Genomic DNA, 22870 nt, shown 5'->3' on the forward strand with positions numbered 1-22870 from the left:
GAGCGGCCGAGCGATAAACGCCCAGATCCTTGGCCAAACCGCCCATTGTTCATGCGTGTTACGATAACATTCGTTAAACGTTCTTTCTCGGTTAACCAGCATTTATGAAGGAAATGTTTGAATCTTGATACGAAATCGATCGAATCTCGTATCGAGACGTATACGGTCAGTCGGAAAAGTTGTCATACACCCTTTAAAACGGAGTAACTCTTAAATTTTTTTCTATATTTTAATACTTGCTAATTGGGTGTTGATATATTTATAATTGATTGGCATTCCCGACTGGATATAATAGTTATTGTTCTTCTGTTTTCACAACTTCCTTTAGTACGAAAAGAAGTAATAGAAACCATAGGAAATTATAGTACCGATTAAAAATACTACGATTCTTGAAAACGAACGTAGCGGTATCTAACGTAAGAACGCGAAGTAAATTAATAAATTGGTACTTGCGTTTATGACTCGAATTAATCGATTCTAAAACTGCTGATTTCTTGCACGGCGCAATTACTGGCTCAACGAGTAGACAGCGAAAAAATACCCGTAGCGATAGAAATCCCATAAATAGCATGAGAATGTTTCGCGAACTTCTCGCCGCAAAAAGAAACGGAAAACTGGGAACGGTTTTACGATCGAGTGTTTTCAAAACGTCTGGTGTGTTTTAATTAAACTGGCGCGTTGGTAAAAAGGGGCGTTCATTAGGCCAGTTTTACGAGCTCCACGGTGTCCGTTGTGTTCATAGATTACGTTACGTGTGTCGATAGGTGTGCCAGTTATGTTGGATCCTACGCGAAAGTAACATTTTCTATTCGAGTCATTGTTGCTCCCTCGAACCAGCCTCGGAACTCATTAGACGCGCCGCGTATGTACACGGCAATTACGCAAGAGTACGGTACGGCCTATTATGCATGCGAGATGCGCTTCGGATCGCATTCCATGGTGTGCGTCGCATATGAAATCAGCCATTGAACCGTGGACAGAAAGAACGCCGGTTCCGACAAAGTTCTAGCCACTTGAAGCTCCGACGCGTGTACTCTACTAATAGATTGCCGGTAATTGGACGGTAAATTCGACTTTCGTTTCGTGAAATTCCGCGATAGAGTATCCTTGACCGAGTAGCCCTTTCGAGAAACCGTGTCATCCTTCGGACAATTGCGACAACCGGTACTTGGCGGTTGATGACACTTATCAACAATTTTTCGGCAATTGCTCCGTGGCCCCGACGCGACGCGACGCGACGGCCGTTGCTCGAATATCGATTCTATATTTGCCGCCCGGTAGGAACCTAACGGAACCTCTACGCTTTTGGCCTCGAAGGCTTTCAGATCTGACGACAGAATCACCAACTGTATAATTACAATGAAACACGATTCATTTGTCGATGCGATTCTAACCGGCGTGGCGCGTCGCGGCGGTTACCGCAATGCTGGCTAGTTTTTCCGTCGAGGCCCGTCGTTTCTTTTCGTTTTACTTTCGCCGTTAAAGACTTTTCACGGAAGTCTATCCGTCGCCGTTTCTCTTCCACGGAGAAAACGAGTATTCCGACTTTCACCCTCTAAAGAAGTTCCCAACCCTTGGAATCCTTTAAAGCCCGTGGAGTTTCTTCCAAGTATTTCGCCGACCCTAAATCCAAGCGGGATCGATACACGCAAAGGAGTTCCCCGACCGGCTGAAAGATTTCCATCCGAGCAGGTGTTAAAGCGAGGTCGTGGAACAGGTAGGAAAAGTGGCCTACGCTATTGTAGGCGATTCAGCTTGGCCCTTTTCCACACAGGCTACCGTTGCCGTCTCTTTTCCGAACTCCCTGACGCGAACCCCGGTTAACTTTCCCCTTCCGGGGGTGCTCCACCCCTAACGAGAGCTCATTGAAACTGAAGGGTACTCTCCCATTGAAAGGCGCGTTCCAATTTCATTTCCCTCGGTGACGCGAGCTTTGGCTACCCCGCATTGATCATTTGGGAAAGCGATGGAACGTCCGGGCAATTAACTTCTTCAAGGACAAACTTTTCACGAATGGGCGGAGATCGTTTTCACTCCTGGCACGTTTATATCGAAATTAGAAGATACAAAAATCTTTGTATGGAACTGTGCGCTTCACAGTTCCAGCGGCGTAGTGTTTCGCTGTTATGTTTGTTTTACGTTCCTTTATGGAACGTTCGCCAAAATGTTTGTGACATTTTTCTGATCAACACGAAACCAAACATAGCATAATTCGGAGCATACTTGCTTGTTCGGTTCACGATGCGGTAGACCCTCGATTATCCGCCGACGTCGAGGAGGTGCAGAAGCCTTCGCAACGATGTGTAAGATTCAAAAGTCCACGATACAAATAGAAATAGAAATACGACAGGTTTGAAGTCTTTATACCGGATTACACGTCGAGCCACGCAATCTCAATTGCCGATGGGTTAATCACATTTCCCGAGAAAGGCGTTTTTCACTTATTACACGAGGGGACGGGGGTAATATCGAATAGAATCCCTGGAAACGGCGACAGGAACGGCGAAGCAGAAACGTGTCCCTTCGTCGACCGGTCGCTCGCTCGTTTTTACAACTCAGCGTTTCCGAAGTAGGATTGGCGTTGATTGGATGCACCGTTACGCCGGAATGAGACAATATGAATTACGAGCCATTTCGCGAGACTACCTTGTCCGGGGGATAGGACCAAGTAACAAGTTAAGTGGCGGATGTTCCGCAGTCGCGCCAACTCTTCGACGTGTCGCGTCCGATGGCGCCGCTGTTAACTCAACTTGTGATTAACCCGTTCTTGTCGTTTCGCAATAGAAAAAATATGGGAATCAGTTATTTATGAATGAGCGTTGCAACATTTAAAAATCAATAAAAGAAATCAGGAGCACCTATGTATTTTACAACCGATGAAACTCAATTGGAACGGGTAAACACTTTAGGTAGATTATCAAATGTATCCGACAGAGGAAACGGCGAGACCGGTTATTTCTTGGATCGCTAAAAGTGGCGTATAATGGTAGCCACGTGGCTAGCAGATCGTTACATTGAAAAATGTTTAGAAGCTATCGCGCGGAAAGGCATGTTCGGTGCATGGTGTCAGAGAGGGAGGGAGAGAGAGAGAGAGAGAGAGAGAGAGAGAGAGAGAGAGAGAGAGAGAGAAAGATGGAAGGAGCCCAGATAATTCAGGATAATGCAGCGCACGTCGACTCACCTGAAACAAATTGTAACCTTTATCGTACATCCACATCTCGTCGGCTGGATGCTCCTTGGGACTCTCCCGTTGTCCAACGTTCAGAACCTGAGGAGGCGGGCCCCTGGTCAGCTGAATCGCCAGGGACCTTTGTAGGAGCAAGAGGCATCGGGAGGGTCCCGAGCCCCCGGGCCCCGTTCCGTCTCCCAAGATCGAGGCCATTTTTTTCGGCCCGCTGCTAACGATTCCGAAGACTCGGCGGTGGCATCACTGGTTCTGGAAAACAGGAAACGAACGTGTTGTAATATTTCTTGCCACACCCACTTTGCTCGGTTTTTCTCCCGTTCGGTTTTTAGTCACCCGTATTGGACACGGTCCGCTATCTTCGAGCGTCACATACGGTCTAGCTTAGGTCTGTCTCTTATAGCCAATTTCTGAGGAGACGACTATTTCATCGAAGCAGACAAACACAACCGAATGCTTCGAGATGCTTATCCATACAGAATTGTTGAAGATACTGCGATTGGAAGAGGGTCGTTAACAACCTAATAATAATATTGATTTAACGAGGTAAATACTCGAATAAGAATTAGCCGAGTCAATTGTAATCAACTAAAATTAAACGTAAATGTGGTTTTTTTTTTCATTTGTCTTAAAAAGTTGAAAATAATATAACAGTACCGTTACTTTCGAAAATCCGCAGTCTGGTGATTACTACTGAAATTTCCCAGACAAACTGCATTAGCCGTTCAGAGTAAAAGTCATTTGATTTTCAGAAATTCTATATAGTTCTTTACGCAATCGGATCTAATACAAAGTTAACATAGAAATTGGTGTCCGGGTTTGTCAAGGTTTATTAAATTACTGCGCGTTCGAGTTTCGTATCAAGGTGCAAAAAATCCGCGGTATAGTAGAAAGCCTGCGTCGGAACAAAGTCCGCAGAAGCGTAGACGCCAGAGTGGCCCGAGGGAAAACTTTTTCCGAAAGAAACCCCGTTCTCGCTGATGCAATCATACTCCCCCGGCACATAATTCTCGGCAGGCAACGTGTTCCGCGTTCGTCACGCAGCCTTTTCTCGGGACATGTCTCTCTCGCCGCGTGGATTTTCGTGGATGAGATTCCTCGAGGCCGTTGATGACCAAGAGGGTGGGCGTAAATCAATTAGGCGGCCTGGCGCAGTAGTTGATACAATAAAGGGAGACGTGACGGTCGCCTTATGGGCCCGCAGGAAATGAGGGACGATAAGGAGGGTGTGCCGAACGTGTCTCGAAGACGACCGGCGCGGCGTTTCCGCGTCGCGTCGCGTCGCGTCGCGTCGCGTCGCGTCGCGTCGCGTCGTCCTCGAAACTTTCTTCGAGATCGTACACCGATTCCGCTCCACCGCGTTCGGGTTTCTCTAACGCTAGGCTTACGGAACACTAAAAGCGACTATTTTGCAATACTTCATAGAAATAGCAAGGACGTGCTACCCACATTTTTAGCATATTTTTAAAATAATATATACCCAAAGAAATAAATTTGTTAAATAATTTCTCATCTATGCGTTCGAAGAATCTTAATAATTTTAAATTAAGAAATATTGGAACCCGTCATTTTGACGGGTCCCGTAAACCTAGTGCTAAAGAGCTGTGCAGAAATGACGTCACCCGCGTGGTAATTACCACGACCTTGTTAAAGATTTAAGTGTCTCCTTTAGAATGACACAGGAAATCTTGATCTACGATGTTTGCAGCCGTTTTATTAAGGTTTAAAGGAAAGGTGTCACCTCTAGAGCGACATGGGACCCAATCGACGTCTCGCGGCGAGAGACAGGGGAGGCTAGCGAGGATAAAAATGGGATGCCAAGAGAGGGATGGGTGAACACGCGACACATTGACCAGGGAAAACGCCGATGCAAAATAGCGATTCAACGTTCATTCCGATCAGTGTTGGCCGGCCCAGACGATGTGCTCGTGCGCGAAACTTTTGCGAGCCGGGATAACGGTACGGTGAACTCGCCGCGTTATCTTTCGGCTACGTAATCGCCGATAAGCGTTATCGCGGGAAAACTCGAACGTGGAAAAGTGCCGATAACGGAGACCTTCGAAACGCGGCTTGGACGATTACAATGGATATGGCAACGAAGGGAAGGGGGAAATTTAGTGGGATTAGCCGTGTAACCGTGTAGCCGAGTTGCAACTTTGAATACCATTGTAGATAGGTTAAAAGCATTTGCCTACTTCATACAAGAGCATTGCTTAGGGTTCAGCGAACCGGGAAAAATGCGATTAAACTTTACATAGCCGTTATATTCTAGAGTACTTCTGTGGTTCTTCGTAATTAAATACCTTAATGTTACGCGTTGTGCTTTATTAATTTATACAACCGAATACGATAAAGTTAACACAGTATGTACCTTGCAGACACTGTGCGCAAAGAGATACACTGCGTGCACAGTGAATTATGGAGATAGATTAAATTTTTCTTAGTACAAAGTAAATATTATGCGTTGGAGCTTCCGGGTGCAAACCCTATCTACAAATGCTATTATCCTTCAGGAAACTGAAATTGCGGTACTCCAAGGCTTTGAGGATAGCGCAGGTGAAACGCTGGGATGGTAACGTTTAGTTAATTGGTGAATTTTGTTCTTTGTGGACACGGTTTACACCCGGAAAACTCGATGAGCAACACCAATCCCACTGAAGAAACTCTCAAATCTCTAACACTTGATAAACATATGATATTACTACATATTACATTACATACGTACGACTCCGGGCTGAAAGTGTTAAGTTTAACGTAACTGTGCGAAGCGTTCCGAATTCCGCCAGCATCTGCGTCAGAAACGAGCCGGCGCGAATGTGTTGAGAAAATTAATTGGCCTCGTTAAATTTCGATAGTCGGGTCGACGTATCGATTCTCGGAGGATATTAGGTGGGGCGTCGTGATAGCGTGAGGATCGCGGCCGTGGAATATTGCATCGCTTCCGGCCGTGCCAGGGTACATGGTTCTAAAACGCCTGTAGCCCTTTACCGAGAAACTGGGCGGCCGTAAATTTGGCACGAAAGCCGTGGCAATTACGGTCGCATCGAATTCTGGGGCCTGGAAGGAATCAACGAAGTAATCTCGCGCCTTTGGCCGGCTCCCAAGAGGCAGTCGATCCAGACTATTCTCCTCTGATATAGCGTTGCAGTTTGGCCTGCGCCGATGAAATTGGGGCGCCGCGCCGCGCCGTCGACGCGATCGCTCGCTTTCGCGAGTATTTTCCTCGGACGAGAGAGAACATTCCGTTGTTTCCACCGGAGTCGGATCGAATTCGACGATGTCGCCGACGAACTTTCCGACGTCCCCGTACGTAGAGACGTCAACGAGGTTACAGTATTTTCCTCGACGTCGGACAAGTTTCGCATGGCACCGCGAGTTCTTCTTGCGAGGATTGCCGATTGCCTCTTCGGATCAGATTCCACCGGACAATCCTGAAATCTGATTCGACCGAATTTTTATCGACACTTTGTGTTTCAATACCGTTCTTTCTTTATTTACTCCGGTTCGTACGATGCCCGTATCTTTGATCGTGGATTTTATCTGATCGCAAGATGGAAAGTTTAATGGACCGTGATAGAGGTCTGCATTCGATCGCACGAAATCCGCAGTCCATCGACAGCTATTCCGAATTACGGAGTTTTCTTTAATAATTCTCAGAGACTGATAGATGACTAATAGAGTGTTAAATGGAGCACGTTTGAAAGTCAGTGTTTCAGCTGGTCGAACTGGTCGGACTGGCTTCTACGAACCAACGCTGACTTTTCGCACGAGAATAAAATTCTCCACGATTAAGGGGAAAATGTCTGCTTCGGTTGTAAATGTTGAATATAGAAACAGCAAGAGCAAATTACCAGCTTTCCGTTGGCACCGTTTAATGCACTTTGCAATCGATCTCAAATGGAATTAATATTCGGACAAATACCGAAGCGTTGTCGCTAATTCTCCCTCGCTCTCTCTCTCTCTCTCTCTCCTCCTCCTTCTCCTCCTCCTGCTCCTCCTCCTCCTCCTCCTCCCCCCCCCCCCGCCGAGGCTCGTGGAGGCCTGTTGAACCCGGTCAATTTCAACTTTTCCGCGGCAGCGGGGATGCCAGGAAAAAACTGTACAGTCGTTCCTAATGGAACAATAATGTAATTTTCTCAGCATTCAATTAACGAACCGTTCATCATATTTCATTATCGCGACGATCTTGAGAACGAACAAAACTTTTCTCTCTCGAGCCGCGGGAGAGAAACGCGTGGGCGCGATCGCGGATCGCGGGGATAGGCACGCGATCCATGCCGCTTCAAATTGTTCCGTTACCATTTTTTTTCCTCCGTCCGTTCGGTCGCTTAATTTCCGTCGTTTCACCTTATGCTAGATCACCGGCTGTAAAACTTCCCGATGGCGGAAAGAAAAAACAAGATCACGGAACGAACCGAGGTAGAAAAATCATTAAAGAATTTCCTCCGCGTGACTCATCGGCGCGCGTATGTGCGCTTTCCTGGCGCGCGTAATGGCACGTTTATGCTGGATATTGCAAACGGCTCGTGTGAATCGTACACCAATCGCTTCTTGTTTTGTTACCCTCTATCGGTGACTATAGTAATTGGATAAATGAACTGCGGATCTTTATGCAATTACAGCTAGGAAAAATCGTCATCGGACAATTAAATCCAAAGTTCCATAGAGTTCAACATCACTGTTTCGTTGGTCGTCTGAAAAAAAGTGTTAGACTAGACGAAATCTTACTTGACTTAATTTCCCAGCAAAAAAGTGAACGTCGGAGAAAAATGGTGGATATTCGCGCATTCTCGAACATTTTTAAAACAGAAGAAAATATTATATGTAGTCCTAATCTGTGTATTATTTATTTATTGATTTTTTTAATCAGCCAGTCCAGGAACACGACCGCAAAGTTTATTCGAACGTAACGGCTCGAATATGAGTTCGGCCGTGTAATCGAATTATCAGATCGCACGAGTTCGCAATAACATGGTAATCGAACGACGAGGTTTCGCCGAGAACCGACTCAATTTCGGCTCGAATCGTCGACGGACTCGCGAACACTATGACCGATCGGATTTGTTTCGCGAAACCGAATAATCGCCGTTTATAAAAACTGTGTAATCCGTGCCTGCGTGTCTAGATACACGTGGCGTAGCGATCGCTTACGAAGGGACACAAAAAAAAAAGAAATTCGAATCCTGACGGTCGTGATTCCATTAGGCTCCTTTTCAAATGTTGAATGATATTATGGGGACGCGGATTTCTTTTTGTGTTGTGATCATGATAGTATCGGAATGATTCATAATTTCTACTTCTAAGAAACCGGTTGTCCAAACGATTCTGGGGTAACCAAGACCTATTTTGTCTGCCGTTCTTTTATTTTTCATGGTTATTTATAAACGGTACATAGACCGGTAGAATGTCTAACTCTGTTCGGACAGTCGTTCTTCGATCTTTTTCGATAGAATTTTAATGGCTTTTCAGCTGGATTCATGGATCTTCTGCTGTGGTATACATAGATAGTATGCGCGTCGAATTAAAATCTGTACAGTAGACACCCGTATAACATTTACGACACGAACAATGTAAAGTAAGTAAAAAAAAATGGTTGAAGTAATCTGGAGAGAAAGGAGTTCGGATATCGTTGCATATTCGCCGGCGTGGCCGATGTCACTGACTCCGTTTCACCTCGTGCCGATTTAAAGAACGGAAGACATCCGGTCTCTCGGTCCGCGCAGGATAGACTTCCTGCGGCGTGAGTCACCGGCGTGTCTTTACATCGTGACGGATCTCATTAACTTGCCGTCAGTCGTGCCGACTCCGTTGAAACCGCACGTCCCTGGGACCGGACCGGACCGGACTGGCCCGGCCATCTAGATCTGCCGATGGATCGATTCCAGAAGCGTTCGTCGATCTTTCCAGTTCGAACCAATTTCGTCTGGCTCGCGCGGACCCGACCCCGACACGTGTCGAGTGAAAGCGTCCGACGAATGCGTTCTTTTCGTCGCGAAATCATGTTTCGTTCGCTCGATCGTTCTTCCTCCCGATCGGCGCGTCTCGAACGAGCTACCCAGAAATTCTCAGGTAGATTTCGCAACGAAGGAAAGAGACAAGCAAAATTCAAAAACTGGTTCTTCGAACCTACGGAAAACATGAAACCAACTGATTTTACTCGGAATATTCATCTTACGTTGTCACGAACGATCATTTCCCCCTTCTTTCAGCAGTATAGCGACTACATATACGTGTCCTCTTCTCCCCATTTCGTTCGTCCGCACTAAACGCGTACCTCGTAATAAAGACGTATTGTTATTATTATTCGAAAATACTTTGAGATCAGCCCGGTACGACGGAACTTGTCGCACCCAGAAGTATCAAAGAGAAGATTGGACGTCACGGAAAGGAACGTATTTCGCGAGCAGATTTCTCCCCGCGTTTTTCTTCGCGCCGCGATTGCTCCGGCAATCTTATCGGCATAACTCCCCATCGCATCGATACATTTACTTCCCCGAAGTTGGGGCGCGAGCTCTGCGTCGAGCCACGGGTTGGACTCCGTTTCCACGGTGCTTCGTTCACAATGGACCGATTTAAATGCATTCCTTACGTCAGTAACGCGCCTTTTTCGAAGGATACCCTCCTGTCTTATCGAGGAAACCGATTGCTTCATTCCACGAAAAACTTTGAGTCGAACTCATCCAATATATATCTCATCCCTGCTTATCTCGATTTTGCTCGATCGGGAAAATCTGTAGACCGTATCTTTTCATACAATTGCACACCAGAGCATCGTATCTGCCCAGAAAAATTCAGAGACGCAGTAGAATCATCTTTTCCTTTTATATTGCGTTCAGTAATTCAATTGATCTAATTATTCGGTTTTGATCGTGGCTTTTAAATTGGAGGACTGCTTTGAAACGAGCGATTTACGAGACAAATAAAACTGACATTACAAAATTTTGCCTCACCGCAAACACGACATATAGTTGATAGAATAAAGCGAAAGAATTCTAAGAAGAAAATAAAGCGTTGAAGCGATAGGATGACGCGTGAAAAATTATAAAAATTGTCACACAGGTCTAGCTGCGACCATATTCGCGCAAGAAGGTAGTTTTCGTGTTCGAGAAACAATCTAAGCGTGTAACTTTTTCCCGAGGAGAGTCTGAGCTCGTTAAAAGGTCCATAGGCTAATAATGGCACTCGATACACCAGAAACAAGTTCTGTACCGGGTATACGGTAACTTCCTGCATGAATCACTGCGGGTCTCCTGCTGCTGCATGGTCAGCCGTTGTCCCAGGGTTAACGCGAGTATAATAGAAACGATCACGCGGGCGCGCAACGAACACCGCGATATCAAATCGCCACGAGCCCGACCGTCCCGTTTCGAATCGAATTCTGCCCGTTCCAGAAAATCACGGTATACGCTCGATCCGTGCGAACACCTCTTCGTCGGCTTCTCTCGTTTTGCTTGTTTTCACGCGTTCGACGTACTCGCCGCGCCGCGCCGCGCCGCGCCGGCACGATGAACTTGCAATTAATTGCGGGGTAATAACGGTACGATCGGGGTCTCACGAGCTCCACATTCGTGTATCGTGGGTGGGTTCGGCGGATCGCTTCTGGTGTTGTTTCATGGTACGGTGAAAAAGTAGGCCGCACGGTTCATCTTCTACGAGCGAACCGCGGGCTTGGGAAAGGCGAGGATGGATCGCCGCGGCCAGATAACGCCCGGCAATTTCTTTCTTATTTGTTCAACGGAAAAATTGAACACGATAATTACGCCTTTAATTGCTGGCTGCGCACGAACGCCATCCCCGTGTTTTTTAATGCCGGCTCGTCACGCTGCTCGGGCCCCGCGCGTTCCGCGTAATTGTTCTTCAAGGACGAGCCGGTGCATCCTGCGTGCATTATTCGGTGCCGCGTATTGTTAGTAAAATTGCCATGCCGTGATCCACCGATGACGAAATTTTGTTGCGCCTCCCAACGAAAATCGGCTGACCGATTCGTGAAATGCGTTTGACATTCGATGTGCACTCTCGATAAAACAGCAGGCGCGTGCTATCTTTCATTTGACAATCTACAATCTGGGTGATCATAACGAATCCTCTATGCAGAATTGAAAGTTGATCTTCGCTCGACACAAGCGATATATCCTCCAGCTATATTCAAAGATGGAGTGTTTTAAATCCTAACCGACGCGACGGATCTTTTGAATGGAAATGATGAAAATGGCATTTTTTGTCGAAACTTTCTCCGGTTTCGTTCTGGATTCGTTCAACCTCCTCCGTCCCTTTCTTTTCCCCTTGTTTTTCTTCTTCTTTTAATTAGAACCTGTATGGTATATTTGAGGAATATCGCCTCGGGGCGAATTCGATCGTGATTATACACCGGACCGGTGCTTCGTTATATAATTACACCGTGGTAGATTCGGATTTTAGCCACGGCTGCAACAACCCGCCGCTATCTGCGTGCTCGTATACGGTTCGACTGCACGAGACGCACGCGGTGCAACTTTTATCCTCTTAGGTGGATACACGTCCCGCGGTATACTACGACTTATCCGACTTCGTTGCTGGCCCCCGTAGTGCTTACAATGAAGTCACGTTGAATCGATGAATGCAGCAGAGACTGGCGTCGTCCGTCCGTCCGTTCGTTATCGTGCTCGATTTAATAAATCACGAAAGCGCCGCCGGATTAAATGCATCTGCTCGCAACAATAACGCTGTTGCTACCCTCCGGGACCGTTCTCGTTGCCATGAAATATCGTGTGTACCCTCTCGTCCTTTCTACGGCTAACAGAATGCCTGTTCTCTTTCGCATGTAATCGGTACACAAAGCATGGCATTTTTCAAACATTAGGGGGCGGAAGATTTCGGAGCATGCGCTCGAACATACATATATCCTTTTCTGTTCGGAGACCTTCGTGATTCTTATCGTTGTAATAATAATAAGAAATCTTTATTTTTTCAATGAACTTGGCTCGCGAACAAGAACATTAACTGCAATGCGATCGAGCACTTTTATTGCGGCAAAACAGCAATTTTCTCGTCTCGGTTCTCGGCGGCACTCGCTTTTTGCCATGATCGATCGTCAATTACGTCTGCGTAGATGCGATCGAGCCTTACGCATGTACAGCAATATCTCGAAATTACAACGGCGGGCGGTGCACCGGCGCGTAGACTCGTTTTTAATTGCCTAATTTGTCTTCAAAGGACGGCTGGCTTTATTCGGCGTACACCATTGAAACCGTCTCGACGCATTATTTGGTTTATTAGTTAATCAAGCAATGGGTTTGGCATTTCGAAGGAGGCCGAAAATTCGATTCTGTCGAGGGTTTCGCGATTCTGGCCCACTGATCGATCGTGTCCGTTATGCGGTCTACAAGGAACGGAATGCTTTCTAGACGGTCTGGACGATGCAGCATGCACCGTACCGTACCGCACCGCACCGCACCGCACCGCACCGCACCGCACCGCACCGCACCGCACCGCACCGCACCGCACCGATCCGTTCGGCGAGCGCCGGTGCTACATCAAAGGTCTCGTGGCCGCGGCTAATGTATGCACAACTCCCTGGCCGCGTCCCGCGAGAATGCGATTCGACACCGTCCGGCCAGATGGACGAATAACGACAGAGTGGCAAATTGATGTTACGACGAATCGAAAGCGCGCGGTGATTTATCCCCTCGTAAAAATGACGAGTGTACAAATAGCCTGACGTTGTTCCGTGTACCATACGAGAACACGTTCCGGCCGGGGCACTATGAAATGTTGTTCGAATCAATCAACCTGTACGGGTACATATATGGTTTCTATTTGAAGCCTCTAATATACAGAATGTAGCGAAAATCACGGTGTGAGCGAGGATCACAGGTGGCTGGGTGAAATAAATCGAAAACGTATTTACGACCTATCGGGATGCGTTGCGCCGGACTCGGCCAGTTTATATTTCTCCGGATTTCCCTCCCCACCCCCCTTGACATCGGAGCGGAGTTGCCTGCGAAACGATGACGGAGTGTTGTTCTAATCAATCAAGCTATATATATATATATATATATATATATATATATATATATATATATATATGTATATATGTATATATGTATATGGTTTCTGTTATAAAATCCTCGTACATCGAATGCGGCGGGGAATCGTGGTGCAAGCGAAAGAGCAGGTGCCTACGCGTGTGAAAATAAATTGAAAATACGTTGCGGTGTATCGGGAAATATTGCGTAGCTTCTGCCAGTTTATTTCGTGTTTGGTTTGCGCGGATGAGGCACGACGCACGGCGATGATTCAAGAGCCAAAGTGTCCTGGTGTATATACTTTAACGATTGAAATTATTTTTCCAACGATAGTAGAAATTTTACTGAAAAATGCTTAGGTGCACCATTATTGCTTACCCTACTTTTATGTATCCTATCGTGTTATGTATACTATCGTGGGTTATATTTTATTAATTACGGTTTCTATAGTACCTTCAACGTATTCATTTTAATCGGAAGAATCCCAGCGATCCAGTGGTACGAAAAGGCCAGATAAAAAAGCATCGAATCTCGACCAGAGGATATAACAAACGTGGCGTCTCTCCTACGTTTAGCCTAGCCTGTAACGCAAGATTTTGACTTTCGGAAACTTGTCCGAAACTTTGGAAATTTAAGCGAACCCTACTGTTAGACCCGTTTGTCGTTCGGAAAGAGGTTGCGCGCTGCACGAAAACGGAAACGAAAACGAAAACGAAAACGAAAACGAAAACGAAAACGAAAACGAAAACGAAAACGAAAACGAAATCGAAATCGAAATCGAAAACGCGTTCGTGATTTATTAAATCAACGCCGCGCGCTGGCTCCGGTTTATCTAGCATTCATCGATTCACCGGGTGGAACGTTTATTGTGAACGTCGTCGTCGACGGAACCACGGAGAGCTGTCCGCTCCCTTTCGACGACAACGGGGGAAAAGCCGCGCCGCGCCGCATGCGGTCCGCTGCGATAGGATTGCCGCGGACGCAAGCCGCGCATACGTATACATAATGAATAGCGTGTGGTATTATTTTCTGCGGAGCGTGGATAAGGTTATGAATACGTAGCGCCGCGAGCAGATATAACTCTCGCGAGTACGTATCCATCGGGGACCACCCAGGTCCGCGCGTTAAAACCTTGCCAGCAGCTGGCCATTCGTCCATTATTGCTCGTAGAGTACCTACGCTCGGCGAGTCAACCGGAGGAGCCGGAGAACACCAGGCTCCCGCCTCGTTCTCCGCTGTCTTATGGTCACCCTCGTCCCTCGGCCCTCGGCCCTCGGCCCTCGGTAACTTTCATCTCTTGGCTTCCCCCCTCTGCCTTGTATAAAAATCCAAAGTCAAATCTAATTTTCATGGATCGCGACACTTCGACTACCCTTGTAAGAAATTCCAATGAGAAATCCTGTTGACACAACATCTTAGAAACCTATTCTTTTTTCAGATTCGAACGACTGTACGACGCAGCAGGTGCCTGTATTGTCTTCGCTAGTCGTCGCTCTGTCTTCGTTCGTGCAGCGCGAAGGCAGGTTTTTTCGAGACTTTCGGTTTCAAGAGAGCTGGTTTATCACGCATCGTTGGAATTCGCTGTTTCTCTGCGCGCAAGAAATCTTCTTCTGTCGATGGCGGAGTCTGCGCCAGGTCCGCGAGTAGGTTTTGGTAGGATTCCAGCGCTCGCCCAACAACTGTTATATTGAACACTGGGAGGGCAACAAGTACTCTTTGTACTGCGAAAGACTTGCACTGCCCTCGGTGTCAACGTTCTGAGGCACATGACGTCAGAGGAAGAAGAGATTCCTGATCGTGCAAGTTCGCTTCCGATTGCAACAGTCGGCTATATTGATCTTGCTCTCTCTCTCTCTCTCTCTCTCTCTCTCTCTCTCTCTCTCTCTCTCTCTCTCTCTCTCTCTCTCTCTCTCTCTCTCTCTCTTTTCGTCCCGAGCAGGCGCGGTTCCGAGCTAGAGCACTGCTCCACGGACCAATCTGTGCCTTAAACACTGTCTATCAGCAACTTCACTTTTTTCAACGAATTCTAGCTGTCACCTTAAGCTTAACATATTACTAGACAGCGGATTTTATGGATTTATGAGAAAAATGCGAGTAGGTTTAATCTTCGATTTCATTGCTAGGTTATATTTTCAATATCTCGTTTACCGATCAATATTCCGTATATTGATTATTCCGAAGGCAGATAAGTTTCTGTCGATTTCCGCTGTCAGCATTCTTCCTTTGCTGTCTCTTAATGCGCACGGTGCATCCGCTTCCGGGGCACAACACGAGCACCGTGAAACCACAGGTTTCGCACCCGTCTATGAAAATAATTTCACACCTATCGGCATCGTTTAGCATCGCCGCGAGAGAAACGGTAAGAATTCCTATTTATTACGCGCCTTCTTGCAGACTAATTTGCACTTGTCGGTGCTATCGGCGCCATTCCTCCAGGAACTATTCAATTAATGCGGCTTTACACTTTCCGGTCCGACACTTTCGAGCCGCACGTATCTCCCGTCTGAAAACAAAATTTGATTTCGGAATAATCGGATTTTCAGTAGTTGTACCGTATCAAAAGGAAGTTTCGAAATTTCCTTTTCCATTGTAATCTGGAACGAGATTGACGTCGGTGGAAGTAACTTGTAACTTTTCTCTACCTTTTCGAAACATTAAATAGCTCGAATGAAAAATCGAGCGAAAATGGCTCGGCACGGAACGCGTTAAAAGACTCAATGTCGGATAAAGATTGTGTCTGCTACGTGCAAAAGAAATTCTTACGTAAGCGTACCGCTTCTCTTTATTTGCTATTTCGTAACCTCCTTACAGCTGTAGAAGAGAATGCAACTATCTCAAGGAAAGAGAAATATAGCCTCTCAGCAGTTTGCAGCGAATTATCGATTTCACAGCAAATGAATTGTTTCTTATACGATAAATACGTGTTCCGTTTAAACTGTTACTAGGTCGCAGGCATAAAACGACATCCAGAAAATGGGTCATTGGTAACTATGGTAGAAACGAGAGATGACTTTTTGCTTCGATCTCTCTGTTTCCAACCCTATTTTTCCCACGACCGAGTCCACTATGGAAATAAAGAATAATATTTGAGCTATCCCCGAAGATCCTCGACCGCCGGTGTCGACGATCGATTTCCTGTTCCTTTCGAGGAGCTCGAAATTGCTCTCGCGAAACGTACGAGCCGGTGGACGCGCATCGTATCGCGTCGCGTCGCGCCGCATAATTCCATTCCCCTTGAAATTGCTTCTGATTGTCTGCTAAAATGATCGTCCTCGACGGTGAAATAGAGCGCCGCGTTATCCTTACTCTTACTACATGCATTATGCATTTACTTTCATTTCATTTGGTGTTTTATTTATCCTTAACGCTTTTGCGGGCAACAGTGCCACACGGCATCGGGGCCTCTCTTTAACGATATTCGCATGGGAAAGCTAGCCGGCCATTAAAACCGCGATGGTGGATAATTATAAAACGCCGATACACGGGATCAATTATCATTTGAATCGCGTCCGAGCGTGCACCGTAAATTGCATTCCCGTTTTATTAATACCGGTTGCCTAGCAACGGGTACGTAAGAATCGCCACGGGTTCCCATCCAATTTACATAGACGAAGACGGCGACGACGACGCGGCGCTAACAGACGCCGAAAATCCTTCGTAATTTACGGGCAAACGCGAACGATTAACGCAAGTGTTCGTCGTTCGCGATACTCTGCTAATGGAAATCAGCGATTCTCTGATTTTCACGTTTCTCGGATTACGTAAACGTAATGGTAACGCAGAAAACGGAGCTGTTGCGTCTATCTGCTTGGATCGTGTGTCGAGCTGCTCGAATTTCGACAAAATCACTTCCAGATTTTCCGACGTTTTAAAAGAGAGCTGTTCAACGTGCCTATTAGCGGAATATTATCGGCGCCCGCCACGCCGATTATTTCTTAAAATTGATATTATTCGCTACTAAAAATATGAAGAAAAATTTCTCAGATCCTACCCGAACGCCGATGGAAGATCTCTCCGAGCGTGGAATTAAGCATCGCCGGCGCTTGCTTCGTTCTTATTTCGCTATCTCCGGGGCCCGTCCGCTGAATCGCGCCAGCATTTTGTCCGACAGAGGCGATACTATTATTACTATCGTGAAAAATGCGAAGGGAGTAACAGCTGGCAAACCTGGCGCAACAACAGGCCAACAAACGCGAACAACTACTACGGCGTATCGCCGGGTAAAGCAGAACGTGCAGTCACCCTACCCATCAATCTCTCGCGGTGGGAAACGTTCGCGAGCCTCGGAGAAAAGTTTCCAGATGCATCGTAAACGATTTTCGCAGTATCATCGATACTCCAGGCGCAGAAAACCTGTTCGTTTCGCGTCGGGCAACACGCGAATCCTGGTTCCGGGCGAACCGTGTTGTGCACGCATGCGAGGGATACAACACATATGTATACGTGTTGCAGCGAGCGAGCAGGGCTCGCCGGAGAAAAATTCTGGAAGTCAGGATCCGAGGTCACGAGGGGATACCCACGGTACCAGGGGCCTTCGTATCTCCATAATGACAAGCAACGGTAAAACGACGGATGACGAGGATGACGCCGTGAGGAGCTGATGCATTCTCGACTAAAGGATGTCAATTGCGCCGGAGCCGCTAGCGCACGGGTCACCGACGGGATAATGCCGCTCAACAGTATAAATTGCACCGTACGTGAACATTATTGAAATCGCGGGAGAGAGACAGAGAGAGGGAGAGAGAGGGGGGGGAGGAAGAGAGAAGAAGAAAGAGAAAGAGAGAGAGAGAAAGGTCCGGTGGGGTCGGTCGAGTCTGTCGCGGCCGCGGGAAACTGCTCGTTTTGTCCAGACAACTGGAGGACAAGCTGAAAGCCTCGAATCGGCTCGTTCCCTCGACCCAAGTCTCGTTTCGATGTGGAACTGTGACACAGATTTTCATCTCTACCTCAAATTTCCCAAGGAATCGCGGTTTTCATTCAGTTTCTGCGTTGAATTTTTATGGAATTTCTCTGTCGCGTAATTTTGGTTAAACAATAATGATCGTTTTATTCCAAGTTACAGCGGCAACAGTAAGAGCGTCGTCTGTTATAGAAAAGACAAAATGTTTTTTTCATTTGTATAAATGTATCGCTTGAAGTCGGACGAAAAGATTCCGTTTTTTGGTAAAAAGTCGGCCTTCTGTGTTTCTGCGTACTCTTTTCAATGATCGGGGTTCATGATTTTCCAAAGGTTAAATTTCTCAAGCAAATTGATGCAACTTCGCACTTCAAAGTTCTCTTTGTGCTTGCTCACGAACCTCCATCGACGTTTCTCGAAGAAAGCGAATTAATCGTGTCTAATTTGCACGGAGGGCCAAGTCAAGCGAGATTTTATTTCGTAGAAAAAAGGATAATAAAGTACATTGCAGACCACCCGATGCGTGTGTCGGTCCAAAGTTTCCGAGAAGTATTCTATAAATTATATAATAAAATCTGTACGGAGTTGGTGTTCGTAAAATTTCAACGAGGTTCGGTTTATTATCAGACATTTAACATTTATGAATTCATCGAGAGCCTAGCTCTCGCCGCAAACGAGTCAATGAACAGCTAATAAGGCTTGAAATGAACTCTGTTATTATAGCGGGTTATTAGAGTTGCCGTATTTATCACTGGGCAATGCGTCAAATTCCTATTTGCAGTTAATGCGATTCATAAAAAGATGATTGCGGATTGTAAATCCAAGACTTGGCGCTTTCCATTGACAAAGAAAAGGAGGTTTAGCGTTAATGAAACACGCAAACCATTCACCGGCCGACACAAGAAGCGCTAAAAACACAGAACGGTGTCAGGCGTGCCGTTGCGTTGGTCAGGCATTGTTGCATAAATTACAACCGCGTGTCCCGGGCTTGCGTTGTCCCATTGTGCGATCCGCGCAATGACATCGATCGATTCTCACGCGTCTACCAGAGGATCGATCCTGAGATCGATCCCGAGGCCGAACAAGAGCAAGGATCGCGTGCGAGCCAGCCTGAATTCGGTCGTTACGGCGTTGAGTTATGGAACTGGGTCTTGATCGGCGATAGGCAAACGTAGCGGTACTACCGTAGCGCATATTATAAATCGCCGGCAACACACGCTACAATGTTACCCGCTAATTGCCTGGTTATTACCATAAAATTAATACCGTTCGGCATTCTGTCCGAGAGTTTTCAGCAGATTGCGGTAAGATCTATCGGTATGGTATACCGCGGGCTTTGTCGGACATCGTGCTGTATGTATACCGAGATAGTATCGCTTCTACATCGCATCCGATGATATCTTATGTTTAGCTTCTCTCGTGAAAAGTCTGAACAATCGATCTTTCGGAAGAAAAATTTTCTGCAAATTTTACGTACCGTTTCTCACCGAAAGCAGACACAGTTGCCTCGGAGAGCAGCTTAACGATCGAAATTTCTGGAAAAATTAATATAATCATGTTTAATAATAATTGGACAACAAGTTGTTTCATGGTTCTCTATTCTGTTATATTCGTTTAAAACATAGTAGACTTTAGACGTACTTCCGATCTTGTCGATACATCTACATTCATTCTTCTAGCCTTCCTGCACAATAACGAGTTAGACGAATTTGTAAATAGTATCCAGGTATCTTTTAAGTCGAAACAACATTTTCTTCTTCTACTATGAATATTAAAATAGCGAAGTAAACGTGGACCAGTAGGAAATTATTAAGAATGAAAAAGTTCTAATCATTCCAGCTGCGAAGAAAATAATTCTGCGACTTATTTTTCAGGGGGACTGTAGCCATACGACCTGTCTGTCGGCGAGCGTCAAGGCATTACTTGAAATACCAATGGGACATCGGTACCTCGTTTAACGATTGCGAAGTTGTTGTGAATTATTAGATATAATAAACTTCGCGAGGCGCGAATTCAGTGGAATGCAACAGTCGTGGATACAACAACGTGCAGGATGCGGCGTCGGAATCTCGTCTGCGCGCGCGAGTGAGAGAGTGAGTGAGAGAGAGAGAGAGAGAGAGAGAGAGAGAGAGAGAGAAAGAGAAAATAAAAGTGGGCCAAGCGTTTTAGAAAAAGAAAAATAAATCGACGACGCATCGGGGATCGTTAACGAGAGAAATGGTCCGCGAAGAGAACGCGGTAATGCCAGCGAGACCGTTTTATGCAGAGGTGATTCTGGGATAGAAAATGTCATCGTGGAGATCAGGTTCTGCGAGTTGCTAACGAACAAACGTAAATCGAGGAATATGAAGCAGAAACGTATCCCAGCCGAAGGATGTCAACTGCAGTCGAGTGTGACTACCGGTTGACGGGAGAGTAACACTAGCCAGCAGGATAAATTGCACCGGACATAACGAGAGACGAGGTCCTTGGCGTTGATGGTGCAACAGCGTTGCTCGTTCTTTGAACTCCGACGCCGAACGATGTGAATAACACGGAGATATCAAAACCAACCCTCGCTATTTATCCATACTTTCGCTACCATGGACGTACACTGTCGCTCAAAACTATGCTGGCAGGTGTCATTCTACCGAAATAAACTTGAAACCTGAAATATACAGAACTTCTGTTCTTAATATTACTCAAACTGGTGGACTAAAAAATACGAAAAGCTTGTATTTAGTTTTCTATTCGTCGAAAGATGTGTACCTCAGGAATTGATCTGTAGAAACTGTCCGTATCGAAGTTGCATAACGTTCCACAGAATGGACAGAATAATTATGCAAATATCACGGACACGTATCCGAACACGTGTTTTTATTTGCATACCATTAAAAATCGAACTAGCGTTATATAACATCGGCTCGACATTACTTTATCTTTATCGGATTTATTCCGGCCATTATAACGGTCGTACTGGGTCTTTTCTAAAATTCCATAAAAATTTACTAAAACAACTTAACGTAATTGAAGACTGATAGCCTGAAATGTTCCAAAGAAGTTAAAGAAACTTCACGTTGGCAGTCGTGTTGTGCAATACAATAGCGAAAATTAGTGAACAGAACTTTTTTGGTTGGGGTTATGAAAAATTCCAAGATACACGATTATTGCATCAAGGCATTAATAAAGTCTGACGCGGTGTTGTTTGGAATTTGATAAAAATAAACAAGGAAATAGTGAAAATCCGTGAACAGAAATGAGAGATCCCAGGATACACCGTAACAGGGGTAAAATGAAAACTTCTAATTCGAGGTGTTCGGGAGCCGAAGGGACGGCTTCGGTGTAGCGATTGCGCGCTTCAAAATGGCGTATCGGCATCCAATTCCGCGGCGGCGAAAGGGTTAAAGGCAACATTAATTCGAATGCGAGAGGCATCGCGATAATTGCTAATACTCTCGCCCAGCGATTCCGCAGATTAAGGACAGGCCCGGAATGCAATTTTGCAAACTCGAACGACAGACAGAGACTAATTATGGCAGACACCTGCAGGCAAATTAAGACTGGAAGGAAAGTACCGACGGAAACTCGATGCAACGGACGACACGGGACGGCAAGACAGAAATTTACGAGGGTTCTCGTGCGAGCGGTTACCGAGACGCGTTTCTGAGAAATTAAAGGCTTCGTTTTTCTCGCCGCGTGGCACGCGGCTGCCGCGGCGGTCGCGGCGGTCGCGGCGAACGGAAACCGGTAGTGGAGAGCCGCGGAGAAGCGTCGAACGCGGAAACGAGGGAGTCATTAGTTTATCATCGTGCAACCGCCGCGAATAATAAGTGTCACGAAGAAGAAAGCTCTCCGGCGCTGTTGCGCGCGGGTCGGAGTTCATCGGCGGCGAATCTTTAAAATATCTAGAATCGTGAACACGAGGCCGCGTGCATTATTAATTGCGGGAGCGCGAGACGCGTGTGCACGACGATCATTACGCGCGGCATCAACCCGCGCCGCAGTCGTTCGCTTCTTCCTCCGTTTCCTCGGCGATTAATCGATGCACCGCGGCCACCGAGGCTAATTATAGGCGCGTGGATCATTATCGACGCGTTGTACTCGTCATGGTCCTATTGCGACAGCCGAACCGATGGAAACACCGGTCGCCATTGATTTTCACTTTCCATCGAACGCCGCGCCGCGCCGTGCCGTCGCTGAGTTTCGAATAATCCAACTCACCGAGACCCGCCTCACTCCAGTGCATGCGACAAAACCTCCTAATTTCTCGTTCACATTTACACTCTATCAAATTATTGCAAGTAAACCAAAAATTCATTAGACAATTTCAATATAATTTCAAGAGAGTTAAAACGATACAAACTGAACTGGACGGTTAAATAGAAAAGAAACATTCCATTTTATTTAGACTGACGCATTCATGGTAATATATACTCGCTCGCGTTGGTATTCAACTTGACACACTTCTATATCGTGATCTGACAACGTTATGTCGTAGTTCTTACATTGTCACAGCAGAACCTCGCTCGTTGCGTGAAACGAGACCGAAAATGCGTGCTAAAATCATGGTTTCGCAACGAAAGAGGTAACCAATCATACGATCTGTAGTGTCGATCTTCTTTTGTTCCCACGTAGTCACCGCAATCCCCACCACAAGTTCCAGAACTTCTGACAACTCGTGGTGGGAATTGCTAGTATGCAACGAACAACCAACAGGCGTCGACCAGTTGTTTATCCTATTTTATGCATATTTTCCTTTTCTAAAATGAGCTCCAAAAAAAAAACAAAAAAAGAAGAATTGATTGC

General features: G+C 46.2%; 1 protein-coding gene across 2 annotated transcripts in view; it reads right to left on the minus strand.

Moving 5' to 3' along the window:
* Knockout (Stork-head domain-containing protein knockout) overlaps positions 1 to 22870 on the minus strand; it is a 138188-nt gene that overhangs the window by 66194 nt on the left and 49124 nt on the right. For both annotated transcript variants that reach the window (XM_076787372.1, XM_076787373.1), the window contains exon 2: positions 3182 to 3436. In XM_076787372.1, the coding sequence (XP_076643487.1) occupies positions 3182 to 3382 (201 nt within the window). In that variant the 5' untranslated portion in view covers positions 3383 to 3436. The remainder of the gene's footprint in view (positions 1 to 3181; positions 3437 to 22870) is intronic.

The sequence above is a fragment of the Halictus rubicundus genome, chromosome 4, assembly GCF_050948215.1.
Source record: "Halictus rubicundus isolate RS-2024b chromosome 4, iyHalRubi1_principal, whole genome shotgun sequence".
Lineage (NCBI taxonomy): Eukaryota > Metazoa > Arthropoda > Insecta > Hymenoptera > Halictidae > Halictus > Halictus rubicundus.